Source organism: Cetorhinus maximus, chromosome 19 (assembly GCF_964194155.1).
Source record: "Cetorhinus maximus chromosome 19, sCetMax3.hap1.1, whole genome shotgun sequence".
Taxonomy (NCBI): Eukaryota; Metazoa; Chordata; class Chondrichthyes; order Lamniformes; family Cetorhinidae; genus Cetorhinus; species Cetorhinus maximus.
Window position 1 is genome coordinate 35,216,396 of NC_135897.1, and position 26,644 is coordinate 35,243,039.

The following is a 26,644-nucleotide window of genomic DNA, read 5'->3' on the forward strand; positions in this document are numbered from 1 at the left end:
GTTGTCTACCCGGGAACCTCATTCACAGGTTAATTGATCAACAGGACTTTCTGTAGCTTGTGGAAATGAATTCTCATTGATTGCAGATTGATTCCTGGCTGTTAGAAGAGGCCTAACCCCTGCTGTTATTCGTCAGCATCCCTAGATGCACTGATGATCTGAGATCAACCAGAAACAACAACATTGGTCTGGTAGAGCCACAGTCTTTTCATCAAAAGCGTGCCAGCATTGATTCCAACTTCTCTGACTGGAAAAAGTCCATCCACTTCCAGACAGAAGTAAACAGAAAGCAATTGTCACAGCTTCCTAAGCCAAGTATTCTTGGCACAGTCTTATCAAAGAGGATGGTGGTGAAAAAAATGGTAGCCTAAGTCAGCAATTGTTAAGTTAATCAACAGGATTCACATTACAAATGGTAATAGAAAACTGCATCTTTTGTTAATTTTTGCTGTGTTTTGGAGGCAGTGTTTTGTAGCTACTGAATTCCATTACAAATATACTTCTAATTTGTCAACTCAAGAACCATCTCCAAGTTCCTTTGGTGGTGACCTTCAAGTAAATTTTAGTCAACAAATCATCAACAGAAGTATCCTGGTTTAGAGAAGGGAAAATCAATTTATGTTCCCAAATCTTGATCGCTATACATGCTGGAACCGTTAAGGACATAATCAGACTGGTCTGAGATGCCTCCATGTTCGAATAACAAGCTGAGGCTCACTGCCAAAAAATGGTCAGCTCGTCCATGTACCAGTACCCAAAATGTCATATCCCAGTCAAAGGTCAATGCCCGGAGAAGGGAATGGGAAAGGTTTGATGAGGAAGAAAAGCAAATCCAGGATGGAGGCATTGAAAACTACATTTTACAACTGCTTGTAACGCAGTACTTTTTTTTTACTCTTCTAGTTTACCCCCTCTGGCCTGCTTGAATACTGCTCTGAAATGGTTTGAAGTAAAATCTAGGCTGATGGAATGTTATAATTACCAGGTGGTTCCAATGTGCCTTTCTCATATTTCATTAAAAAAAATGCAGCACAGAATTTGGAATCTTCACTTTGTTCCATCCAAAGCTCCCCCAAACTGCACTCCCTGCAGATGTGAACAAACTCATTGGACTACATTCACTTCCTCAATGATCTGCTATTCAACACCGTTGATAGGTTTATTGCTCCCCTCCTAACCAGAAGATTTCCATTCCCAAATATAGGAGAGCTGCTTTATTCCATACTGCGAGTGCTGTAAAGTAACTCTTCAAGCAATTCAAGAATCAGAACCAGTTGGAGTTTCCCCAGGGACCAAAGTACAGAAGAAAGAAAACTGATTCAATAAAGAAACCTAAATAAGATAGAAAGCTGGAAATAAACAGCTGCAAACACTGGCTACCTATTGCCTGCCAGCAAATTCCTGGTTTCATAACCCAGTCAAAATTTCTGCAGCCCAATGTATAATAATTCATTTTAAGTTTCTGAAACACGTTTAGCTACTGTTAAGTTTTATTCTTTGTGATTAATCATTCTTGCTATGGAAAGACCATTGGCAACAGTGGGACTGTAGGAAAAGTCAGGGTGCCTTTATGAGAATGTGAGAGATCTCCCAACTGGCCGCATAAATGGTGCCATGATGCTGAATCCCTAAAAATCCTACACGTTTGAGGGAAACTAGTCTACTCCTGATTTTTGGAGAAAGGAGCAGATAAAACATGACCTTTGGGACAATATATTCCAGGATCAGCCTTTTTTGATTTAAATTGGTGAGTCTTAGAACAAGTAAAGCTTGACAGATTTAGGCTCAGAGATGTTTACAGCGCAGAAGGAGGCCATTCGGCCCATCATGTCCGCGCCAGTCAAGAAAGATCTGACTGCACTAATCCCATGTTCTAGCGCTTGGCCCATAGCCCTGTGGTCTATGGCAACGCAAGTGTATATCTAATTTTGTATTATGCCCACGAGGCTTATCTGATAGCTCAGTGGATAAAGGCATCATCTGGTAATATAGTTAGAAATACAAATAAGGAGGATTCAAAAACATTCACAGTTGCTGCCTGACCTGCTGAGTATTTCCAGCATTTTCTGTTTTTATTCCAGATTTCCAGCATCCGCATTGTTTTGCTTTTGTGTGAAGGACAATTCCTAGTTCGATCCCACTTCTGGGGCTGAATATTCATTCAGATGTGGAGGTGAGGCCAGGGGCAAGTGAGACCACAGCTTCCTGCTACCAGCCGGTGTGCCAGTTTGCCATGTTGTCGCCTCAGGGCAATTTTGGGACAGGCTGCTTTGGAGGTTGGGTTCACTGCTACCCACAACAGGTAGATGTCTGAACCAACTAATTGGCCTATTAGGGTCACTCTTGGAATTCTGACTGGAATTTTCCAGTCATCATGCCAGCCCCCACCCCGGTGAGGCTACAAGCCAGTTGATGAACAAAGGCAGCCTGCTGGTGGTCTCGTGAAGTTCCCTGTTCACAATGACAGTCTAATAGTTCTGGCCATTTTAAAATTTTTATCTGTTTGAAGTTTCTTCAGAAAGTGCCTCCATCTTGAGGTGCCCTAACCGGAAGATTTCCATTCCCAAATATAGGAGAGCTGCTTTATTCCATACTGCGAGTGCTGTAAAGTAACTCTTCAAGCAATTCAAGAATCAGAACCAGTTGGAGTTGCCCCAGAGACCAAAGCACAGAAGAAAGAAAACTGATTCAATAAAGAAACCTAAATAAGATAGAAAGCTGGAAATAAACAGGTGCCCTCTCTTTCCCCTGCCTACATTGGTAGCATCCACTTCTGACATGGGGCTGCCATTCTTTGAGTGCCTGGAGGGCCTTCTATTGGGCAATGAGCATGCCACCTGGCTACTAATTGGCCAGCTTATTGAAAATTACGTCAGGCACCGAGGTAGTGCAGGGTCAGGGCCCAGAAATGCTCCTAATGTTGGGGTCCTAACCCCAGAACAAAAATGCTGTCCCCGTTCTCAGTGAGGAAAATCCCGGGAGACACAGCTAGACTGATCTTACTGTGCATTTTAAAAAGAAGAGCAGAGAGGAGGGGCAGGTGGAACTTCTACTGGAATTCTCACTCCTTCTCATTGTCAGTGGCCGCTGGAGGAGATTCTCCTTCCAAGGGTGCTGGGGTAAGGATCAGACTACAATGCAATGCACTATATGATTGAATTTCTGTTGTCAAGGCTCACCCATTCAGTGATGTGAGGTACGAAGGGATAAGTGGCACCTGTCAACCAAATGGGAATCACTGCTTTCAAGGCAGAGGAGAAAAGAAATGAGATTTGGGGAAGAGAAAAGTAATTACAATTAGTATAATATTTAAATTTGAAGTGGGCTATAGACAATATGGACAATACTTAACACTTCCCTTTAACTACTGATAAGGTTATTCACTTTGATGACATTTTATGTGAAACTATGGGTAATGTGTAATGTGACAGAATTTCTGGAACTAACATTAGATAAAGTGCAAAAACAATCTAATCCTAATTAACTGGATATAAATTAGAACTCAAAAGTCAACTTTGCCATAATAACGACTAAGGAGTGATGTACTTTATATTGTGCACAGCAACTGTTTACTTGCAAGACTGAGATGTGGAATTGACATTATTTCAATTTTAGATATTAATCTCGAGGGGGTTTTCACATTCCTGCATTAAAATGTACTTCTACTAAGCAAAACATTATTGCTTTGTTTCTACTACTTTTCTCCATCAAATGCAATGTGTTTTCTTAAAATCTGGTAATGAAGACGTATGGCCTGCCAAGAGAAACATGGCATGCTACTGCATATATTTCCTTCAGAGTTTGCCTTGATTCTATACTAAATATCAAAACAAAGCATTCTGCTGGAAAGCAATTTGTGGGTGACAAGTTTTTAAAGAACTGCTGCATTTTCAATATTTGTTTGGCTGTTTCATTTTATTTAACCACACAAGTGCATGCTTTTTTGTTAATTGAGCTGAGAAAAATAAAATCAAATAGCAGAGTAGGAAAACAAATGTTGCTGCTTAAAATCAAATTGCAAATTCATTAATTATTCCAGCTTTTAAAAAAGTAATTGCAATTTATTGAACAGAATCCTAATACAAACCAGGAGGTAAGGGGTTAATCTATTACTGCACCTTTCAGTCAAGAAATGCAACCCATCGATCATTTTGCTGGAACTGCTGTTCTGTTCCAGTAAATAGATTTGGTCGAAATATGTCATCTGTACTTCTAATGTGTTATGGCTATCTTTAACAATTAAGCACTGCCATTTGTGTTCTCAAATCAATCATGTCAAAACAAATCAGCAAAAAATGAATTTGAGAACCTCTGGGGACACTGGAAAGTGTACAACAATTTGGATTTTTACTCTGATTGAGCAGCACAAGGCTAGAAACAGCTGGTTTGAGCATTTTTCATGTTTCTTGACTGTTGTTCCTGAGTGATGCCTTCCGCTGTATCTTATGTTCTAGTGATTCTGTACTAAAGCATGTTACATATTGTTTATTTACAATATGTAACTACAGAGTTACTGATGTGAAATAATGAATAAATGGGGTGGAGCTGTAAAAAGGTAGTAGCATGACTGAAGTCTCTTGATTACATAAAGCATAAGGGTAAACCTGAACAAAAACAGAATTACCTGGAAAAACTCAGCAGGTCTGGCAGCATCGGTGGAGAAGAAATCAGTTAACGTTTCCAGTCTTCATGACCCTTCGACAGAACCTTCGGTAAACCTGAGGCTATTCCTAAACGTTAGGTTGAACCACCCTACAGTATGCTGCTACATTTAACTCATTTATTTTGTTGCTTTTTAAAATGCCCATCAATTTAATCTTTATTCATAAAAAATGCCAATTCCTGCTAAGCTGCCTCATTCCTTGCCAAGGGTGTGTCACTGAATGCATATGGCAAGCCCCTGTGGCAACTGAAAGGTATTTTTATATTAAATGAATTCAGCTCACGGCCGACACACCATTCTTCATACATTGGTTGCAGTCCATGTGTAAATGACACATAACATTGAAGTGCCACCAAAATCTGACTCTTAATCTGCCATCAGTTTACGATTGTGCCAGTTTGTAAAGTAAAAGTTAGAGAACATCTACTCCAGGGAAGCAGAAATCACTCTTCAGAGATGCAAACAGTTTTTCAGATAGTATGAAAACTACTAGCAATGTTTTCTGTTAGAAGGGCGATATAAAGTCCCGTGTTTTAGCGAGAAGTGCTTGGCTACTTATTGCATGTTTAGATATTAGATTTCTCGGTCAGAAGTTTATAAAAATGAACGTTAAAGGGTTTTTCTAATTTTAATTCAGTAACTATACATAGATAAATCCCTAAATTAGAGTCTGGAATTGAACCTAACATTTCGAATTTTGAATATTTCAAATGACCATTTTTCATAGGAGAGTTTAGATAGTGATTTCCATCAAGCTACTCCAAGTTCAATCTTGCCCTTGAATGAATTCCATATTGAAACTTCCCAGCAAGAATTATTGCATTGTGATCAAGAAGGGAAGAAGACAGATTCACCATCCCACTGCTATCCACAGCCACCCTCCCCCAAAACCGGTCCCCCAGACCCTGCCCCATCCATGTGTGCTGAGGCTGTTTCTAGTGCTCTTCCCACAACCCCTGCTAAAACTCATCATAGATTGGGGATCAAGCCTATGACTTCTATGACTTTCCTGATGTGCATGGCTTAACACCATGCTGGTTGGAGGAAAAGAAAAGAAAGAATGAATCGTGATTATAGATTCCAAGATCAGGTCATCTTAAATGTTTTACAATGAAGTGCTTTAGAAGTGTAGTTATTGTTGTAACAAAAGAAATGCAGCAACCCAAAATGAGCAGAGCAAGTGCCCACAATCAACAATGTAATGAAGGACAAGATTGTTGGTTTTAGGTGTTGCTTGAAGGAAAGAGGACACTGGTACAACTCCCTTGTTCTTCTTTTACATAGTGCCAGGACACTTTAATATCCACCTGAGAGGGCAGATGAGACTTTGTTAAATGTTTCTTCTGAAAGTTGGGCCCTCTAGCTTCACAGCACTCTTTCAGTACAGCACTGATGTGTCAGCCTAGACTATGTGCTCAAGTTTCCAAAGTGGGACTTGAACCCACAACCTTCTATCTCACGAGGTAAGAGTGCTGCCACTGAGCCAAGGCTGACACAAATTATTTATCAATTGAGCCTTTGGAGAGCAGCAGTATGGATTCTTTTTCAAAAAGAAAGCCAGCTAAGTCAAATGTTCCTAAAAACATCAGTCCATGTGCATCTGTAACTATTGAACTGCCTGGACATCCTGTGCTTGTTATTGGGTCAGACATGACTACAAAGAACCAGCACTGAATTTCTGGTCAATTTGCTGAGTTTAAAAAAATACACCCGGAAAATATTTCTAGAAAACATGACCAAATATTCTGACTTGGAATATCACTGCAAAATAATATTAAAGATTAAAACTAAAATCATTTTTGATTCTAAGATGAGTCTTCATTTTAAGTACCAATTCAATCATATAAAAAAGAAAACCACAGGGCCTGGTTCTAATTCTTAACTTAAGAATAATTCTGTGATATCTGAAAATAAATGCCTTGGGACTTTTTTCTACATTGAAAGCATTATAGAAATGCATGTTGTTGCTGTGGTACTGTATCATGAAAGGTGATGAGGGTTAAAATACCTCAGTCTTTTTTCGCTGCTTTGAGGTAAATATTCTCAAAATCTCTAGATGTGGAATCTTAATGGTTGTTTGGTTAACCTGCTTTCCTATTTGTCATATGCAGGGTCAAGTGGTTGCTAAAGGACACATCAGGTCAGAAATACTGCTTGTGAAAACAAGCACAGTGAGTGAACCTTGAAAAGTGAATTGTTACCTGGGTTTCTGCATGCACACCTCAAATGTGTAAGCCAATCTAAACAAGACAGCTTTATTTTCTGTACTTTAAATGGATGGAATATACCAATAACTCTCATTCATAGGGACTCCAAACAACCCAGGTTAAACTTTTATCAGCATCACAAAGCATTAGTACCATGTCAGCACTGTGCTGGCATGAATAATCTGTACTCTTACGAGAGAATGGCTCTCTTTAGAGAAAATAACCATTTCTAAGAACTTGACACTCATGGTAATAAGCTGTGATTCACAAAAATAATTCCAAAATGACAGATTTATTAAAATACAGAGATTATCATTGAGTTCTCATTGCCTTAAACCTTTCACAGGTTCTAGGAAACATATCTTTATTGCCACAAGAGCAAAGAGCAAATGTCTTTACTGTTGTCCAGTCTCTGGAAATGGGCAAAGCAGCTATTCTGCTCAGCCACGATATCTACATCAGGTATAATTACTCAGCCAATGTAGGATAGTAATCGTAAAATTAGGAATGTTTCCCTGAGGAATACTAATTCAAGGCCAGATCTGTTTTGGAACAGAGCCAATGAAACCGCTGAAGCAAAAAAAAGACAGCTGAAAATCCTGTTTTGGCAGTTTGTTAATAGTTTCTCTGAGAAATGCCCAACACCAAAACAATAAAAGCAACTACCTAACCATAACTAGTTCTTAAAAACAGCAAGAAATGCATTTAGTGCGCCAACGCCTCAGCTTTTATTCGTCATGTTCTTGCTTAGAGCACGTTGTTTACTGTGTGAAAAGTGGGAAAGGTTTTGAAAAATACTTCCAGAAAAGTTATTTTTTCCTAAATAGGGCTATGATCGAAGCAAGGTAAAAACAAAAGGATTTCATCAAGTATTATGTTCAGTGCAAGCATTATTCAGTGGGGATAAATTATTATTCAGCAGCATTATTCAGTGGGGATAAATTATTATTCAGCATAAATATGCAACATGTGAAATTTATAATTTAGTTTCCTTAAAAAAGAAGTGCTCTTACATGTTATGCTGTTAGGAATCCTCTGCTGTAATATAGCCATACACCGGTATTTTGGTTGTGTTTGGGTGCTCTTGGGCAAGTTATATTTTGGAGGAATGCTTGATGCAAAAAGACAAAAAAAATTGAGCTTGTGACTCTGTACCCTCCTCTTTAATGATGCCCTATGTATTCTGAGAAACATTTCACCCGAAACTATCTCACCATCTGTTCTGTTTGCAATCAGATGACACAAAGCTTTTTATGAGCAATAAAAATTTCCATTATGCACCAGGAAATCAAAGATATTTGGGATGACCGCACGGCGAGATAAACCTGACTGTGAGCTAATTGTTTGGATCCAGCCTGGCTTGTTCTGTTCACAGAATGAATTATTGGTGAAATCAAAAGATTATTAATCACATCAAACATGAGTCAAGAGGAGTTCGATTAAAAGATGCTTTAATTCTCCTATCCAATATTTGCTGCCAGTCACTGAAAGGAAATTGGCAAGGGATTTTGTTCAAAGTATTTCCTAGTTCAAAGTTGACTGATTTCCCAGCTGATTTCATACTGACGCAGCCTGAGTGCTATGCGATTAATGTAGAAAAACTTCCAAAAGCGCTTTACAGAGATGTAATAATAAACAAAATTGGATGCCGAGCAAACAGAGGTATAAGGAGCGGTGACCAAAAATTTGATCAGAGGTAGATTTTAAAGAGGCTCTTTAAGACGAGGATGGAGATGAAGAAGCATGGGCTTTAGAGAGAGAATTATAGAGCATGGGAGCCACATAGCTGAAGGCATGGCCCACATTGGCAATGTTGCGGGGAATGGGGTGGTTGTCAATGGGAGTGGGCATTAGAGAGGGGATAATGAAAGTCTTCTGGTGACTGCATTTAGCTCTAATCATTTACAATGTTTTAGTCCATTCAGCAGCAATGAGTGGTAGCTGAGTGTGTCAATCACCTTATAACAGTTAATACCAAATGTGCTTTTGTAAACCAGCGTCAGAACTATCCAGTTCCTCAGTGGGAAATGTCGCACATTGTGTGACAAACAAAAGACTATTTCACTGTGATCTTTGCTGGATCAGTGGTAAGGGTGACTGCAGTTACCTTCAGTGTTTCTCTGCTTGGAGAAGAGGATAGATACTTCTGCCTGGATTTATGCTTGTGATATCTAACCTGTGGCATTTGGTAGGAAGAGTGCTTATGTGGGCAGTGAATGAGGACAGGATTGCACTCAGCTTTGATGTCCCTCACAGTCAATTTGTCTCCGAACAGTCACTGTCTAGCTTCCCACAAATTAAATGGGCATTTGTACAGGGTTCTTGTGGGGTTTTAGCACCAAACACCTGCACCCCAGCATGAAGCATCGATTCCAGAGCTGGTTTAGTGGTCTAAAGTAGGAATAAATTTATCACCACATCCATTTACGAGTGTAGAATAACAAAAGGTTTCCATTTCATTTTGAGGTCTTTTTTAATTATTTAAAGTTTTAGTTTCAAACCTATTTTTAGATTCCATGCCCTACCCAGTGTCAAGAGAGCATCCAGAAACCTGTTCTCAGACCTCATTCTTATTGCTGAGGTGAGGATGGTTCATTATAACTGGTCCTCTTGTCTCCCTCACAAACTATAAGAAATTCGTGTGCTTCCTCCTTCCTGGTTGCATGGCAAAAAACAACAATTTGCCATTTTGGGAATCAGGAGTGTTGTTTTGTAGCCTATCCATCATCATATTTATTAAATTGAAGGAGTGCCTTTGCCAGCAGCCATGCAGCACTTGGTGATGTTCTACGGTAAAGGAAAAAAATGCTAGAGATGTAACAGTGCTAGGCACTTATATTTTTGTGAGTCTTGCAGCCCCAGAGCTGGATTCTCTTGTTTTTAGCAATATGAGCCATGAGCCTTTACCCTCTAATTGGTTTTTATTTCAAGCAATAGCTGTACCTAAAGAACTGCCCAATCATTATATCACATGCCCAATCTTGAGTCTGACTGAAGTGAACAAAACTGAATACCGGGGGAAATGTATAACAAGAGACCAAAGCAATTCCATGTGCTTTGCATATCTGCCCATGTCCAATTTCACTCCGATGGCAGAAACTTCGGCTCGGCGAGGGGGGGCGGGGCCCACTCGCTGAGGCGTAAAATGACACGCGGTGATGTCGGGCGTGCATCCCGATGTCACCGCGCGTCATTCAGATTTTCAGTTCGGCGGATGTGCACCCGAGTTGGCTGCACACCTGCCAAACTGTCAAAGGCCTATTAAGGCCAGTTAACTATCAATTAAAACAATAAACTGAGCTGCCCGTCCAACCTTAAGGTTGAAGGGTAGGCAAAAAGCCCAGGCGGCCTTTGCATTTTTCATGAAGATTTTTAAAAGGTTTGAAAAAAGTATTAATAAAATTCATAGACATGTCCCAGCTCATGTGACCGTTTCACATGAGGGGGCATGTCCTAAAATTTTTTTTTGCCTTTATTAAAATTTTATAAACTTAAACTAATCTCCCTGAGGCAGCTCTGTGCCTCAGGGAGATTTCTGCGCTCTTTCGCGTGCATGTGCAAAAGAGTACAAGTCCCGACTCAGGCAACCCCCACGCTGGCACAGCGCTTCCGGGTGTGTGTCACGCTGGGCTGGCCTTAATTGGCCTGCCCACGTTAAATGGCGGCACCCAGCCGATTGCAGGCGGCGATCGGCTGCGCGCACTCCCGCGCAACCCCCCCCCCCCCCCCCCCCAACGGGGAGAAAATTCTTCCCCTAACGAATCTTTGTTTGAGCACTGATATCAGAGGAATCCTATATGAGAATGTAAATTTTAGGCAGACCAAAATATCCTGTTGTCCTGGCATCAACACCATTCTCAAATAAAACGGATAAAAGCTCTTGTGGTCTATTGATATTGGAATCCCATAAACTGCTGTCAGATTCACTGAGCCCTGAACACATACACTCAGGCAGCTATTGTGTGCACTGAAAACTCCACTGGAACTTAGCCTCAGTCTCACTAATGGTCATTGTGGGGTTATGTCAGGTGATGAGTATAAATCAGGGAAGATTTCTGTTGTTATTGAAGGTATGGCCTTTCCTACTGCCTATTAGGGGTCACGTGATTGTTCTTGACGAATGAGTCCTAAGCGCGGGTAATCTCTTAGTCGTGGGCCTGGTTCAAGTATGTAGCTTCTAAAAGAGCTCTGTAATAAAGTTATCTGTTTCAAGTAGAAACCTGTCCGGAACTTCAAGTTATTATATTTGGCGATGAAGGTCAAATAGCGCTGATGCTGCACCTCGCCATGTGAATGTGAGTCCAACGGTGCTCAAGAAAAAAAGAAAAGTATACTCACCAGTCATGACACTCTTCAGCAGAATCGGCCCTTATGACCTGTCCATGGAAGACTGGAGCCAGTATGCAGAGCGCCTTGATTTTTATTTAGTGGTGAATGAAATTACCGCTGAGAAGCAGAAAGCAATTCTTTTGAGTGTATGTGGTAAACAAGATGTACAATCTCAGCCGCAGTCTGACAGCCCCAAACGTGCCCAATTCTAAATCTTTTAACGAGTTGGTAGACGTCATGAAGACGCATTTTTAGCCAAAGCCATCGGTAATAATGCAGAGATTTAAGTTTAACTCCAAAGTAAGGGCTCCGGGAGAGTCCACTGCAACCTATATAGCGAAGTTGAAGCAGTTGACTGATCACTTGGACTTTGGAAACACACTCAATCACATGTTGCCAGAACGATTAGTTTGTTCACAACGATGCCGTTCAACACAGTTTGCTCGCAGAGATAAACATCGATTTGAAGTGAGCCATGGAAAGTGCTGCGAGAGACTTTCAGGCTTTACAGAGTGTGCAACATGGCGCCGTTCTTTAGGTGGGACAGAAGCTTTACCATTAGGCTTGGTGCTAAAACCCGAGACACAGCAGCGAGACGAGAGACAGTCTGTGCTGCTCAAGAAACAAAAAGGCCTAGTGGAAACATTACAGCAGCAACTGTTATAGATGTGTGGGTAACCACATACCAGACACCTGCAGATTCCAGGAGGCAGAATGCCATTACTGCCATAAGAAAGGTCACGCAATAAAGCACTGCAGGGTGAAATCGAGACAGCCCATAAGACAGCAGACCCAAAATGATTGAAATGAATAATATAACAGAACTGAAGCTGCCGATACCGATATCTATTCCCTGTACAATGTCAAAGCAGTAAAAACCAAACCAATAATTGTCACAATTCAAGTGAATGGGAAGTCACTAGTAATGGAGGCAGATATAGGAGCCTCAACCACAGTGATGGGAGAACACACATTAAAATACCTAAATGAAGGTACCCAGCCACTGAATCTGAAGCAAACCACAGCTCAATTGAAGATATATACTGGAGAATCAATATAGATAAAGGGCATCGCCACAGTACTTGTGTTCTATGGGCAACAGACAGCCCAGCTTCCAGTGATTGTAGCGACTAGGTGAAGGACCTAGTCTTCTGGGCCAAGGCTGGTTAGAAAAAATTAAGCTCAACTGGTCTGAAATATTTCAAGTGTGAACAGGAGGAGTTCCTGAGTTACTAAGGGAATATGACAGTGTGTTTTGGAAAGAGTTAGGAGAATCGAAGGACCTTCACATGATGCAAGGATCCCTCAGGTCAGAGTTGGTGCTGCTGGAAAATCATGAAGAGAAACAAAATGAATTTAGTGCCACTCTGAACAAACTGAAGAAACAGTTGGCAGAGAAAACTCAACAATATTCAATATTCCAGGAGGAAGCCAAGATATACAAGAAAGTGACTGAAGAGCTGAAGAATCAGCTGAATGAAACAAAAGAGGCATTAGAAGGAAAAATTGTGGAACTTTCCAAGATGCAAGTGGATAATGAAGCTATCAAACAGCATTAAGTTAACATTTCACCAGAGAGAAATTTGGCTGACTGTGAAATCAAAATGGAGGACAAGACAAAACTCTGCGGCAAACAGAAGAAAAAAAGACGGAAATCAATTCCGAAAGGTCAATTGGCTACGTCTTCAGAACCCTCTCTGCAGCTGAGAAGGGTTATTCCCAACTAGAAAAGGAAGGTTTATATGTGATATTTGGAGTGAAGAAATTCCATTAGTACCTGCATGGATGACATTTCACCATTGTGTCAGACCCATAAACCATTAATGGGTTTATTCAGTGAGGATAAAGCCATTCTGCCAATAGAATCAGCAAGGATTCAACGTTGGGCTCTATATTATCTGTGTATGAGTATACCTTTATGCACCATCCTTTATCCACCGACCTGCATATTCCAAATGCGGACGCACTTGGTCGTGTCCCATTACCAAATAGCATTGTACATGCTCCAGTGCCACTAGAAGTTGTGCTTGTACTGAATTTTTCGGACACTTTGCCTGTGTGTGCAAAGCAAATAAGGAATTGGACGAACAGAGATCCAATTTTGTCAAAAGTCCGAGACCTGATAGTGCAAGGGTGGTCGAATACACCAGTCTGAAGAGATGGGGCCATTCCATGCCCGAGAAACAGAGTTAAGTTGTCAAGATGGAATATCGTTGTGGGGATCAAGAATCATCGTCCCTTCGCAAGGAAGAGAACCACTCTTGGCAGAGCTTCACAGTGCACATCCAGGCAAAGCAAAGGCAAAAGCGCTGCGTAAAGCTATGTCTGGTGATCAGGCATAGACAGTGACATTGAAAGCATGGTCAAGCACCGTCTCCAGTGTCAGCAACAACAGAAGTTGTTCATTTCAGCTCCACTGCACCTATGGGACTGGTGTGGTCTGCCTTGGGTCAGACTACATATTGATCATTTAGGTCCATTCTTAGGTACCATGGCCTGAATTTTTAGCTTGGTGGACGGGCATGATCGGCGGGCCTGGGATCGGCCTGGAAATGGACTGCTGGCCCCGATCAGCCCCTGACTGCGATTTCACATCAATGGCCAGCCAGTGTGAAGCGCGTGCTGAAAAGTTCAGCGCTGCTGAAGTGGGGGCGGGAGGAGGCCGGGCGATGACGTCGATGCGGGCGAGCACCGAGAGAAAGCTCCCTGAAGGCAGAGAGCTGCCTCGAAAATGTTCCAATTAAATTTTAAAAAGCAGAAAAAAAATGTCCGAGCACCTGAAAATATAGATGATAAAAGTGCTGCCCACAACATTTTTATTTTTATTTTATTTCATTACGGAAACCTCAACCCACCCTTGGATGAGGTTTCATGAAAAATGTAAAGGCCGCCTGGCTGATTTGCTCGTCTGCCAACTGTAAGGTTGGACGGGCGACAGAAAATAGCAGATAATTGTGCAGTTAATGGGCTTAATTGCCCTCTTAATCGTCGGCGGGCATGAAGAAGATTTTTGCGGAAGACTTTTGCGTGCACACTGAGCGAAATATTGCGCGAGTGCACGGTGACATCGGGACGCTCGCCTGACGTCATCTTGCGCAATTTCATGCCCGATTGGGTCAGCTACACGCTCGCCCGATCAACGTAAAATTCAGCCCCATGTTTTTATTGATTGTAGATGTGCATTCTAAGTGGATGGATGTGTATGGAGTTAGATTACTGACATTGAGTGCAAACATTGAAAAGCCGAGGCAATGTTTTAGTGTACAGGGCCTACCGGAAGTGATTGTTTCAGATAACGGTACTGTCTTTACGGGTACAGAATTTCAGAGATTCATGAGTGTAAATGGAATCAAACATATTAAAACAGCACTACGTCATCCCGCATCAAATGGTTTAGCTGAAAGAACTGTGCAAACTTTCAAATCAGGAATGACGAGGTTATCCAAAGGTACTCGAGAAACTCGACTTTCCTGCTTTCTTCTCAGTTATCAGACTTCATTCAACCAGGAGTTCAAAACCATCTGAATATTGATGAAGCACCACCTTCATACAAGGTTAAGCCTGTTGTTTCCAAACTTAAGAGGGGAAGGTAGAGAAGAATCAGAGTAATCAAAAATTGGATCACGATATTCACAGCAAAGCTCGAAGATTCACTGTAGGAGATACAGTTTTCGTGCGGATTTTTGGAAGAGGACCTTGTTGGGTTCCTGGTATAATTGTCTCAGAAACTGGTCCCTTCTCCTTCCAGGTGGAAGTGGAAGATCGAATTGTTCGAAAACATGTGGATCATTTTAGGAGTAGAGAGACATTCCAACAACCAACTATTCCGCCTGTGATTAACATCAAACCATTAATCCCTGAGGTGACAGATTGACTGACTTAGAATAGACACACCTGAAGACTCTGTGGAGATGTCTAACTCTAAGCTGCCACTTTCTAATAATGTCCCTGATGCCGCAGTTCTTGATCATGTCGATCCAGTGAGAGGACCTCAAGTGGTAGAGCTACACCACTCTAACTGAATTAGAAAACCACCTTAGAGACTTAGAGCAGAATTTTCTGCCTATTGGATGGGCGGGCCCGACCCAATCTCCGGCGGGCAAGGAGCCAATCCCTGCCGGAGAAGTGGGCCCACCGCCATTTTACGTGGGCGGGCCAATTAAGGCCCACACAGTATGATGTCCGGCGGGAAACGCTATGCGCTTCCTATGTGGGCTGGTGGGGAGTCCCCAAAAGTGAGAGTGCGCTCTTTCGCGCATGCGTACGAAAGAGCGCACATCTCCCTGAGGCTAAGTGCCCGCCCGATCAACGTAAAATTCAGCCCCATGCTGACACTTTTAAAAATATGAAAAATAGAAAAAATAAAATTCCCTAACATGTCCCCGTCATGCGACAATGTCACATGAGATGGGACATGTTCATAATTTGCATAATAAATTTATTAAACTTTTTTAAACCCTACATGAAACCTCATCCCGCCGGTGGATGAGGTTTCATGTTTTTTCTATTGCCCGCAAGGGCTCCTGGCCTGCCGCCAACCTTAAGGTTGGACAGGCAGGTCCTTTAATTGTTTCAATGATCCTGTGAATGGCCTCAATTGGCCATTGACAGGTCAGCAGGCGGACAGTTGATTTCGCTGTGCCCCCGCCTACCTGAAAATTTAAATGGGCCGGGATGATGTCAGGGGTTCTGCCCGACATCATCCCACGTCATTTTACACGTCGGCGAGTGGGCCCCGCCCCCTGCTCGCCGACAGCAAAATTCTGCCCTTAATCTTTAATCACTAGACCTGTACATATGTATATGTTATGGATTAAACTGTTCTTTGTAAATAGGAAATGTAAAAAAAACTAAAGGCGGAGGAAATGTAATGGTTGAAGGTGTAAACTTTCCTATTGCCTATTAGAGGTCATGTGATTGTTCTTGATGAATGAGCCCTAAGCCCGGTTATTATGGAGGAGCGGCTTTCTAGTCGTGGACCTGGTTCATGCATGTAACTTCAAAATAGCTCTAATAAAGTTATCTGTTTCAAGTAGAAACCTGTCCAGTACGTCAAGTCATTACAATGTCACATAGAGGGTGTTACAGTGCTGCTCTTCCAATGTCAGCCACTAACATTTCATTCATTCATTGGTATCATCTCCTTCTCAGAAAGTTGATTGTTATGGATCACCACCACAATCTGTGCTGTGTTGCCCTTACACATTCCACATAAGTCAACTGCATCTAGTCCATTATATCAGTCATCTATTTTCTCCTCTGCTTCCCTCTCCTATATTTCCCATCAACGTTCCCAGCCAATAGCTATCTCTGTCTACTGTCTGCTGTAATGGTATGACTGAAGTATTGTACCTTTCTCTCTTTGATGTTATGCACTATTTTCCTTTCCTTCTCCAACAATTTTCAGCACTTCCTCATTAGCTTTTTTGTCTATGTAGGGATACGTGGAATATCCTCCTATATACCCAAATCGCAATTAGCTTATCAATAGTTGCCATGTCTTTGAGGCATATAACATGGAAGACAAAATGTAGAACCTCGACATTCTTTCTTTGGTGTTAACACTTTCTTCATTCTGACAAAGCTGGGCTTGGCTACCTCAAATCTCCTTCACATTTCGTTATCACATTTCCCATTATCTGTGTTAATCTGTTCTAGGTATATGAACCTTTTCAGTTGTTCCAGGATGAACAGTAAAAGGCTGTCAAATAGAGAGGATTGTTTGTAGGTAAAATAATGCAATATATGTTTAAGCTCTTCCCCTCTGTATCATTGCATTATTTTACTACAAACAGTCCTCCCTATTTGTAACAATGGACATTGTCTGAGTTTGCTTTGTCGGGAACATTTACAGAGCCAAATGCAAGAATCACAACCACACCTCCCCCCACTACCAAGCGAATTCTGGAAATGTAAAACAAAAAAGCACAGTGGGTTCGTTAGCACCTGTGGAGAGATTTTAAGCGCGACTGATGAATGGTACCACATTAAACTTCAATTTGCCTGTTCTGATGCTGATTGACCGGCTATGTGTTTCTAATATTGCCGAGATTTGTTAGTAATCAACAGATTTACCTTCCTGAGAGTGGATCCAAGTATTAGCATTTTAGCGGCTGTAGAGTCTGCCTATGTAGTACCTTAACAAAAACAGAATTACCTGGAAAAACTCAACAGGTCTGGCAGCATCGGCGGAGAAGAAAAGAGTTGACATTTCGAGTCCTCATGACCCTTCAGCAGAACAGTTCAGTTCTGCTGAAGGGTCATGAGGACTCAAAACGTCAACTCTTTTCTTCTCCGTCGATGCTGCCAGACCTGCTGAGTTTTTCCAGGTAATTCTGTTTTTGTTTTGGATTTCCAGCATCTGCAGTAGTTTTTTGTTTTTATCTCTATGTAGTACCTTATGTTGACTTCCTCCGTCCTTTATAAATAGCTGGCCATCTTGAAAGCTAATGAGTCACTTGTGCTAAATATATGGGGCTACTTCACTACAGGTTGCAAATGAATGATCTATGTTCCAATGACTTGCTGTTCATATTATGGGCTGTTCCTATAGTCATTACTTTTACATGGCAGCTGTTTTAAAGTTGCAAACCATAGGCTTTTAGCTAACTCCCCCACTGACTCCTGCCACCCTTTCCTCTCCCGATGCATATGTATAGAATCATACAGCCATACCACACAGACGGAAGCCATTCAGCCCATCGCATCCATGCCGAATATTTGAAAGAGCTATCCAATCAATTTTATTCCACTGTTTTTTCCCATATAGCCTTGCAAGGTTTTCCTTTCCAGTATTTATCCAATTCCCTTTTGAAAGTTACAATTGAACCTGCTTCAACCAACCTGTGACCTGGAGCTTAAACACAAAAACAAACTGCATAGGCATTACCACTTCTTTCGAAACAGTTACCCCATCTCTGCTCCCTGCTGCTGCTATGGCATTGCTGAAATAGATGTACCTGCGATTGCATACAATGAACATGCCCACTTACAGTCTTGACTGTGGCTATTTCCCAAAAACTTCCATGATGATTGGGGAAGATCCATGCAGGCCAGCAGAAGCAAAATGATTTCACTGACCTCTATAATGTTTGTGCCAGTGCTTAGGATGATCAAAGAAAATGGAGGCCAGGATTTTCTGTGCCCGCTGGCGTTGGGCATGTTTGGTGGCGTGAGCGGACAACATGGCGTGATCGGTTTCACGACAGCGTGAAACCAGTTTGTGATCGTCCGCTCAGGCTGCTGATGGCGGGTTGCGTTCTCCGCCATCTGACGTCTGAAACTTCATTGTAACACATCAGCATATCATTATAAGGCCAGCCCGCCAGAGTCAAACCAAAACCCATTGGATCATCCACCCACATTAGTGGGAAAACACGCCATGTTTCACAGCAGCACATAAGCGACATGCACCTGGCGGGCTGCACATCGCTCGGGACTTCGAGGTTTGTTTGCCTACCTTGCTTCAGGCAGCACTCGCAGTCATCAGCGCCAGGCTTCACGGACAGCACCACATCACTTTTAGGGGGGCTCGTGGGCAGGTCTCTGCCTACCAGACCAGCCATATATGGGTGGCTTTTCAATGGCTGCAGGGCTAGGGCTTGCTTGGGGAAGGGGGAGTAGTGGCCTCAGGCAAGGGAAGAGACTGCAGAATGAGGGCTGTACTGGGGAAGGAGGGTGTCCCAGGGTGTATGTGGGGGCACATGTTGATCTGTGCAAATGGCCTCAAGATGGTGAGGGCTGAGAAGGCAGTCTCCAGAGGAGATGAGGCCAGATGAACATGTGAGGGTATGTGTGTGAAAATGGGTGGTGATGTCCCTTGAGCTGGCAGTGAGTGAGATGCCAGTGAACGTGTGATGGGCTCGAGTGTGAGATTTTAGAGTGATGAAATGGTTGCCATACCTTGGCTGCATGGATGAGGTCATTCATCCTCTAACTGCATTGGATGGCCAACCTCTTCTGTGCAGCTTTGGCACTGATCACCACTACCATTGCCAACCAAGCCGGAGTGGTAACGTAGCTGCCACTCCTACGCCAGAGCTGGGGTACAGGACATCACAGCCGGCTTCCACGGCATCCAAAAGATGCTCAAGGGCTGCAGTCTTCTTGCCTTTTGGGGCCATGACTTCTTTGCTGCAGTCCTGGGCTGGAAGCACTGAGCGTGGCTGCACTTTAAATGTGGTGCCTGGCGTGATGAAGCGGCGAGGTGACGGATGGCGTGACAGGCGAATGAGAGCCTGCCCGCCATGGAAACTGTGTTTCCCAGGAATGCATAAGTAATGCGACGGGTTTGGGACGATACGGCGTGAAAACACGCCAAGGCGACCAGCACGGAAAATGTCATTTTACCTGTCCACTATCGCATTTAGTGCAAATATGGGACAATTCTGCCCAGTGTCTCTGCTGCTATTAGAGGGGTAGGCCTCTGCCAAAATGGCCAGCGCCCAATTACATGACTTGTTTGCTACCTGCAAACCAACAATGTAAATGTGCAGTAAAATACTAGGAAGCATGCATTTGTAACAGTTTAATGGTTATGGGTTCAAAGCTAGAGCTAGGAGTGGCTTTCAATTCTAACCTTTAACAATGCACCCTGTTAACTCCATCCTGCAATCTTTTCACAATTTAGTTATTCATTACAATTAAGACTTTTAATTAGAATGAAAACATTAAACACTAAAAACTGGACTTGTTGCCATTTCCTAGTTTGTTGCAGAGGAAGTTTATATGTCGTCTATATATCATTCATATAATATATAAAGTAGAGAAGCAAACATAACCATTGCTACAGAATAAAAAGCACATAGCCAGGTAGCAGCTAAAATTGTTTAATTAACAGGAATGATTACTCTGGTGGTGGATTGAAAATGGTTCGGATTTTTCACTTTGTACAGAACTACCTGTTATCCCTTCAAGATGGTCAGATTTACTCCATTCTGTTACTCCATACTCCAAATACTCCAATACTGTGATGAATTTACTATCAGCTTCCCTATCAACTATCTGGAAGGCAGAATTTCACAGAATTCGGCACTGGAAATCAGAAAGCTTATTCTGCTGTATGAAATAAATTCGACTTTACTAACTTCTTTAAAATCTATTACAAAGTTAAATTTACCCCTGTTATAGCAATTACTGCAAAATGTGCCTCAGCAAAAACAGTTTTGTCAATTTCTGGAGTCATAATCCAGAAGACTATTGTAGTTATGAGGGGGTGGAGAGAAGAAAGAAATCTAACATTTAGTCACAGTAGTACAATTTTACTGGAGGAAAGTGACACTGATAGCATCCATCTGCTGTCAACAGTACTTGCAAGCACAAAGGGTGCTCATTCTGTAATTCCAAAATTGTGAATCTTCTGATTTCCTGCCAGATTAAGCAATTCCTGTGCTAGCCCACTAAATATATGGGTCTGATTCCGTGCTTCTATGTCACAATGCTTTAAAGATGATTGTTTTCAATTTTACTTCATCCCGAGTTAATTCTATCAGAGACAACAATAACAAAAAGTGCAATTTTTCATCAGGAGGTACATTTATTTCAATTTCCAAGTGAATGCTAAATTGAACGGATAACCAGGACTCTCATGTGCAACCACAAAGGGTTTTTGTCCTAGGGACCATCCACCAAATGGCTTACAGGAAAGTGGAAGTTGCACATGAAGGCTCAATCCTATGGGGCTCGATCAGTAATGTGAAAGAACCTTTAATTCATACAAACTCAGTGGATGGGTCTGAGGTAAATCCAAACACATTGTCAACATTGTAACTGCTTTGCATGATGTGACAACCTTAGCAAAGAGATGCTGCACAAACTGGAGTATCAAGAGCCAGTAACACTGCATTCTATTTACTGTGTAAGTGGATGTCAACTGTGTTTCTGTTGGCTGGAAGAAAAACTCTCCTGATTATGCCAGGGATCCTGTTCAGAGCCAGAAGGTAAAAAAAAAATTTCCAGCATCCAGTCAGTGACCCCATGGAACCCACTCCCCACACCTACCAATGCAACTTTTCAGACCCCCGCAACCCCCACCCCCACCCACCATCCCCCAACCTCTAACTTGCTTGCAGTTTGGGGGTGAACAGTCAAATTAAGTTCAAGAAAACATAATGCACATACAAGAGCATTCTGCATTTCTGGTTTGATATCATTAGCTGGTTAACTTGATGCAGAGCTAACGAATCTGAGTTATACTTCCAGCTCTATATATTGCTTTTATTTTGAATGTTACAAATGCTAGGGCACAGCTGACCAGCTTGCGTTTGGCAAACACTAAAATGAGATCCACAACATTCCCAGGTGGTCCATGTTTCATTACAATTGCAGTTACATTGTGCCTATTGTGAAATATAGGCAAGGCGGAACTGCTTCCTCAAGGACACTTACTCTTAATTTGCATTAAGTCACACCCAATTATACTACAGATTTGTGATGTGTATGAAGTTAAAACAGCCTCACATCTCACCAAAAGGATGTAAAGGTTTGTGAGCTGTACTTTATTAATTCCACAGGAGATGGGGTGTAACTCACTGGGAGGACATTCACTCCCATCCATGCTCAGTAATAATTCACTTCATTAAAACCAGTTACCATTGAATACTGAAATTACTATACTGGGCTTGTTTGTTAGGGGCAGATAACGGGAGTTATTTACATTTTCAAATATTTCTTACTCTCACACAGTTTAGAAAACAGAGGAATAACAAACCTACAGGAACTAGTACATAAAGATATTTAGCATTAAAATTTGTTCAAATTCTTGCTCAAAATTAGACCATGAAAACAGAAGCATTACCACATGCTGTGCAATGCCTTCAACTGCACTGCGCTGTTACCTTTAGAAACACTTGAATTGTCATAACATTGTTCTCAGAGTATGTGAAAGCACTCACACAGAAAATTACTTTACTGCAGTATTATACCAAATATAGTCACTTCTTTTGCTGCCATTGTTCAGTTTGGATCTCCAGAGGCTAAAATCTCTGAGCTAGCTTCTGGGATTTACAACATAAAACTAAGTCCTGACACCAGTATAAAGAAGCTGGCTCACAGCTTCTTATCTCTTAGAATCTGACCTAAAAAAGTATAAAAACATTTTTAGTTGAAATTACATTATTGGCAAGGCTCTGAAGTTAGTGGTTGATATCCATACCAGACCCCGACTTAGTTTGAGGTCAGCCTGGCCAAGAAAATCTTGGGTTCTTGCATCTGTCAAACTCCACCGGAAGACCGCTGAATCAACTTCCTGGCAACACATTTATCAATGTGCTCTAAAAGCTTAACAAAGTCTTTCCCCATTATTCTGCAGAGGCCTTGAAACACTACACAGGAGAACTTTGTAGTACAGAAAGGGAAAATGGGCTAGAGCCCAAATTGATCAGTGACTTGATTCAGCACTGGGATTTTGACCATGTCTAGATATACTTCAAATTTCAGCCATGTTACTTCCTTTAATATTTATAGCATGAAATCATAAAATTGTAGGAAGTCAAAGCAGCTAAATTTATGGGTTTTTTTAAATCAAATATCAAAAGAAAGCAAAATCTGCAATGAGCACAATACTTAAATGCAAGTGTTTCAAATATTAAGTCACAATATTTTTGGAAGGCTTGTTTTTAAAGTCTTCATACGTCTCAGCCATGATCAAAATCTTTCCCCTCCTCATATCTTAGAGAATGAAAGCTTCAGGGTACTTGCTCACAAATCACTATCAGCTGATTATTACTCACAACTCATTACTGAGGCCAAATGATTAAAACAGTCTTTACCTCGTTGCCAGAATGGTAGATGGGCAGCTTTCTGCTGAATTATGCTCGCTTCACTGAAGTAGTGCCTAGACATCTTAGGAAAGAACCTTTCAAGAATATCCAATTGTCTGCTGATTTCTCTACCACAAAAATACTATCTTGGATCTTTAAAAATTAGTCAGTTTCTGCACAGTTGTGTTTTAAAATAATCTGTGTTTTAAATAATGATTATTGGCTCTATTTTGTAAGAGGTAAACCACATCTAGTAACTAGAGCAGTCTAGACATCGTACAATCAATAAAAAATTGATACTTGCATTACTGAGCTTGCATGAAAAGCCACACTCCCAGGGCATGCTCAGAACGAGTATCTAAAATGGCTGCACTGCTTTGAATTTCTTTCTATCCATAGCAGGAAATACACAGAGGATGGAAAATAATTGCAGTGTTTCATAAATTAGCAGATGGATATCTTCATAGCATTGGTCCTTGTTCAAGTGAGGCATGGAACCAATTCCAACAATTTAATCTCTAATTGTGGCATTCAAGTATGATTCATTTAAGCAGAACTTCATGTCCATGCTCACTGCTCGAATGTGCCCATTTAGTATTATTATTATTCTTGAATCTGTAACATTATCACTGGTTGGTAATTCAAAGCATAGGCTACACTCTCAAGAGTCATAATATTCTGTAGGTCATGTTTCTTTACTATGTGTGAGGGTCAAACATGATTCTGTTGAATTCCCAAATAAATCACTTTTAAAATTTATTCACATTGGGAACCTGGGGTTTTACACTGCCCTTTGCCTCACAGACCTGGGTTCACATCCAGTTCACACTGATAGGTTCAATGCCTTCATTGGTTATTGGCCAATATGGAATGAATTTTGCAAGTATTAGTAAGTTTAACAATGCAAAACTCTTCCTGATTGGCAATCTCATTTAAGAAATGGGGAAAGATGTTACAGTGGCCTAGAAGAAGATGCTCCTCTGAGGTTGGAGCTGACACATACTGATGGAATAGTGTAGGAAGAGTATTACTCTGCACCTGGCTGTGCTCTACCTGACCTGTTGAGTGCTTGATGCAGCCCAGAGGGTACTGAAATGGGATTCATTCCATTCCTCAATACCAACAGCCCTCATCTTGATAAGCATGAAAAATTAAAAAGAAAGTATTTGATTTAAGTTTTGAATGTCTGTAAAGTGACCTCTGACACAGTGCAGGTTTCCTGCTGATACTTCTCAAAAGACCTAAAAGCAATAATGATTAGAATGTCAAATAATATAGCAGCAATTGCAGGACTTATTGTGTAATTTCATACTCTTACCTGCCTGATTGGTTGTGACAGTGACTAAGACAGATTGGTCATGGCTAGGATTCAAGTTTGTGACTCCATTTACTGCAAAAACTTCAAAGGTGTAATTGGTGTGCGCCTGAAGATCAGTGATAGAGACTTTGGTATTTTTCAAGCCCGTCTGCTGGGGAACGAAATGAATCCCGCTCCCACATGGATGGCATCGGCTGAGATCATTGGTACATTTCTTACAGATAACATTGTAGGTAACATCATGCCTGCCCCCGTTGTTCTGGGGAGGGCTCCACTCCAGGATCACAGATGTCTCATTGATGTTGGAGATCAGGTTCAGCGGAGCAGAGGGTGGTCCTGGTTAGAGTGGAGAAATCCCGTGAATGACAACTTTATTGTGTTTGAAAAATTTGATACAATATTCAATCCACTTAATCCTTTTTAAGACATCTTAAGGGCATTTGTTGAAAATAAATCACTGTCAAATATTTTAAAACATAGACATGAAGCTTTTTCTTATCATCTTGGTTGCCGTACTTCCTTCCAGTTCATTCATATTAACTTGGTTATCTTGGATTTCTAATACTTTATGTAATGGCCAAGGGCAGAAAACAAGTAAAAACATACAGCTGCCACAAGATGCTAACAGATACTGAATATAATCAGTGTTCCTAGTGACATCAGCAAAACTGGTGATGTTCTGTGGTGCAGCCTTACTAAACACTGTCAAAATTAACTATTTCTGTAACTTTGCAGTCTCTTGTACAAAAGTACAGCATAAATTACTGCAAATCAATCTTTGTTCAGATACAACAATTGACTGCACTTGGTAAACCTTTCCGTTGCATTCTGAATTGTAAGCAATAAAAATAGCTTTAAGATGCTCAATACACAAGAGCAAGGATCGTGCTTTCAAAACGATAATCAGAGGAATAAACGTGTAGTTAAAAGATTGGAAGGAAATATTTCTAGTTTATTAGAAGCTCATTTTGTGGATTGGACTTTTCAAACTGCACCACAACAGAATGCTCTGTGTTCACGTGGGAAAATGTCCCACACTGAATAAGAGCTTTTTGGAAGCAAAAGTCAATAATTATTATGTGGGACAGGGCACGACAGTGTCTAAACAGGGAACCAGTGAGGCGTAAAACTGGGAAGCAGCTGCTTGCAAGAGTTGAGGAGCAGCGCACTAAAGAAGGGAGACATGGTTACACAACAAAGTGGAAGCATGAAGCTCAGCGAAAGGAAAAGCTGCATTATGCAGCAGCTTGTAGCAAATGGGTAGCCATTTCTAAACCAACTAGAGCTGTGAGCTTTGCACAGCTACAACCATCCCAGTATTAATTCAATTAAGTTTATAAATAGCAATTAAATTCTCTTTTTGCGGTTCTTGTGCAATGAAATTGTTTAATATTAAGTAAAACAAGCATATTGACATTTCTAAAATGCCTTCCAGGTTGTTTGCTAAGCTCCTGGAAAAGCATAGTTCGCATTCCAAATAACTTTTGAAATATCATTACCAAACCTTGTTAGCAGACTAGGAACACTTTGAAAAGGGAGTATGCAGCTAGTGCTGAACAGTTATTTGGAAACGAAATGCAGTTCATGCAATATGTAACAAGATTTTAAAAATCTCAGTGAGAGAATAGTTCTCTTGGACTACTTTTGCTGATATGGGGTTAATGCTCCACTGTACTATAATTACATTTTGTTCCAACCTACATGCACAAGCCTCACTATGAAAACATATCCTTCCAGACAGTACCCTTATAATTCTTTTATCACTAAAGGAAATCAATACTGGTAACATGCAGTTTGTGTTCAGATTTCTTGGCTCATTGCTAGGAACTGGGTTCAAAGAGCAAAGCTCAGTTGCATTGATGTGTTCTTACCACTGGTATTGATCCTCATTGAGAGGAGAAAGTAAAGATAATTAAGTGGAATAATTTTAGAAGGAAATCGTTTATCAAGTATGCATTTTTCACCAATACTTCCACAACTTGTTACAGGGCAATAACAAATAGATCAAATATTAAAGCAGATCGAAGATGGCTCCTGCCATCTTGAGGGTTTACTTTCTTCTATGCACTCTTTTTATGCCGCTGGTTAATGCTTTGTGCTTATTTTAAATGAATTAATGGCTACATTAAAACATACAATTATGAATTTAACAAAAATGCATTAACCAGTACCGTAGAAACAGCACACCATTGAAATAAAGTCCCCTGATTTACTTTGAGTGAATAGGGTTCCTACCAGGAATCAATCAAAATTTGATATAGTACAATAATCTGCATAAATAGGGCTTAAATATGGCTCTCCATGATGATTAATAGAATCAAAGAACTTGCATTTATATAGTGCCTTTCACAACTTCAGGATAGCTCAA

At 41.1% G+C, this 26,644-nt stretch overlaps 1 protein-coding gene across 1 annotated transcript in view; it reads right to left on the bottom strand.

Moving 5' to 3' along the window:
* Positions 1-26,644, bottom strand: part of LOC144693737 (ephrin type-A receptor 4) — a 133,000-nt gene that overhangs the window by 37,496 nt on the left and 68,860 nt on the right. The window contains exon 5 of the mRNA XM_078563689.1: positions 24,277-24,612. Coding sequence (XP_078419815.1) covers positions 24,277-24,612 — 336 coding nt within the window. The remainder of the gene's footprint in view (positions 1-24,276; positions 24,613-26,644) is intronic.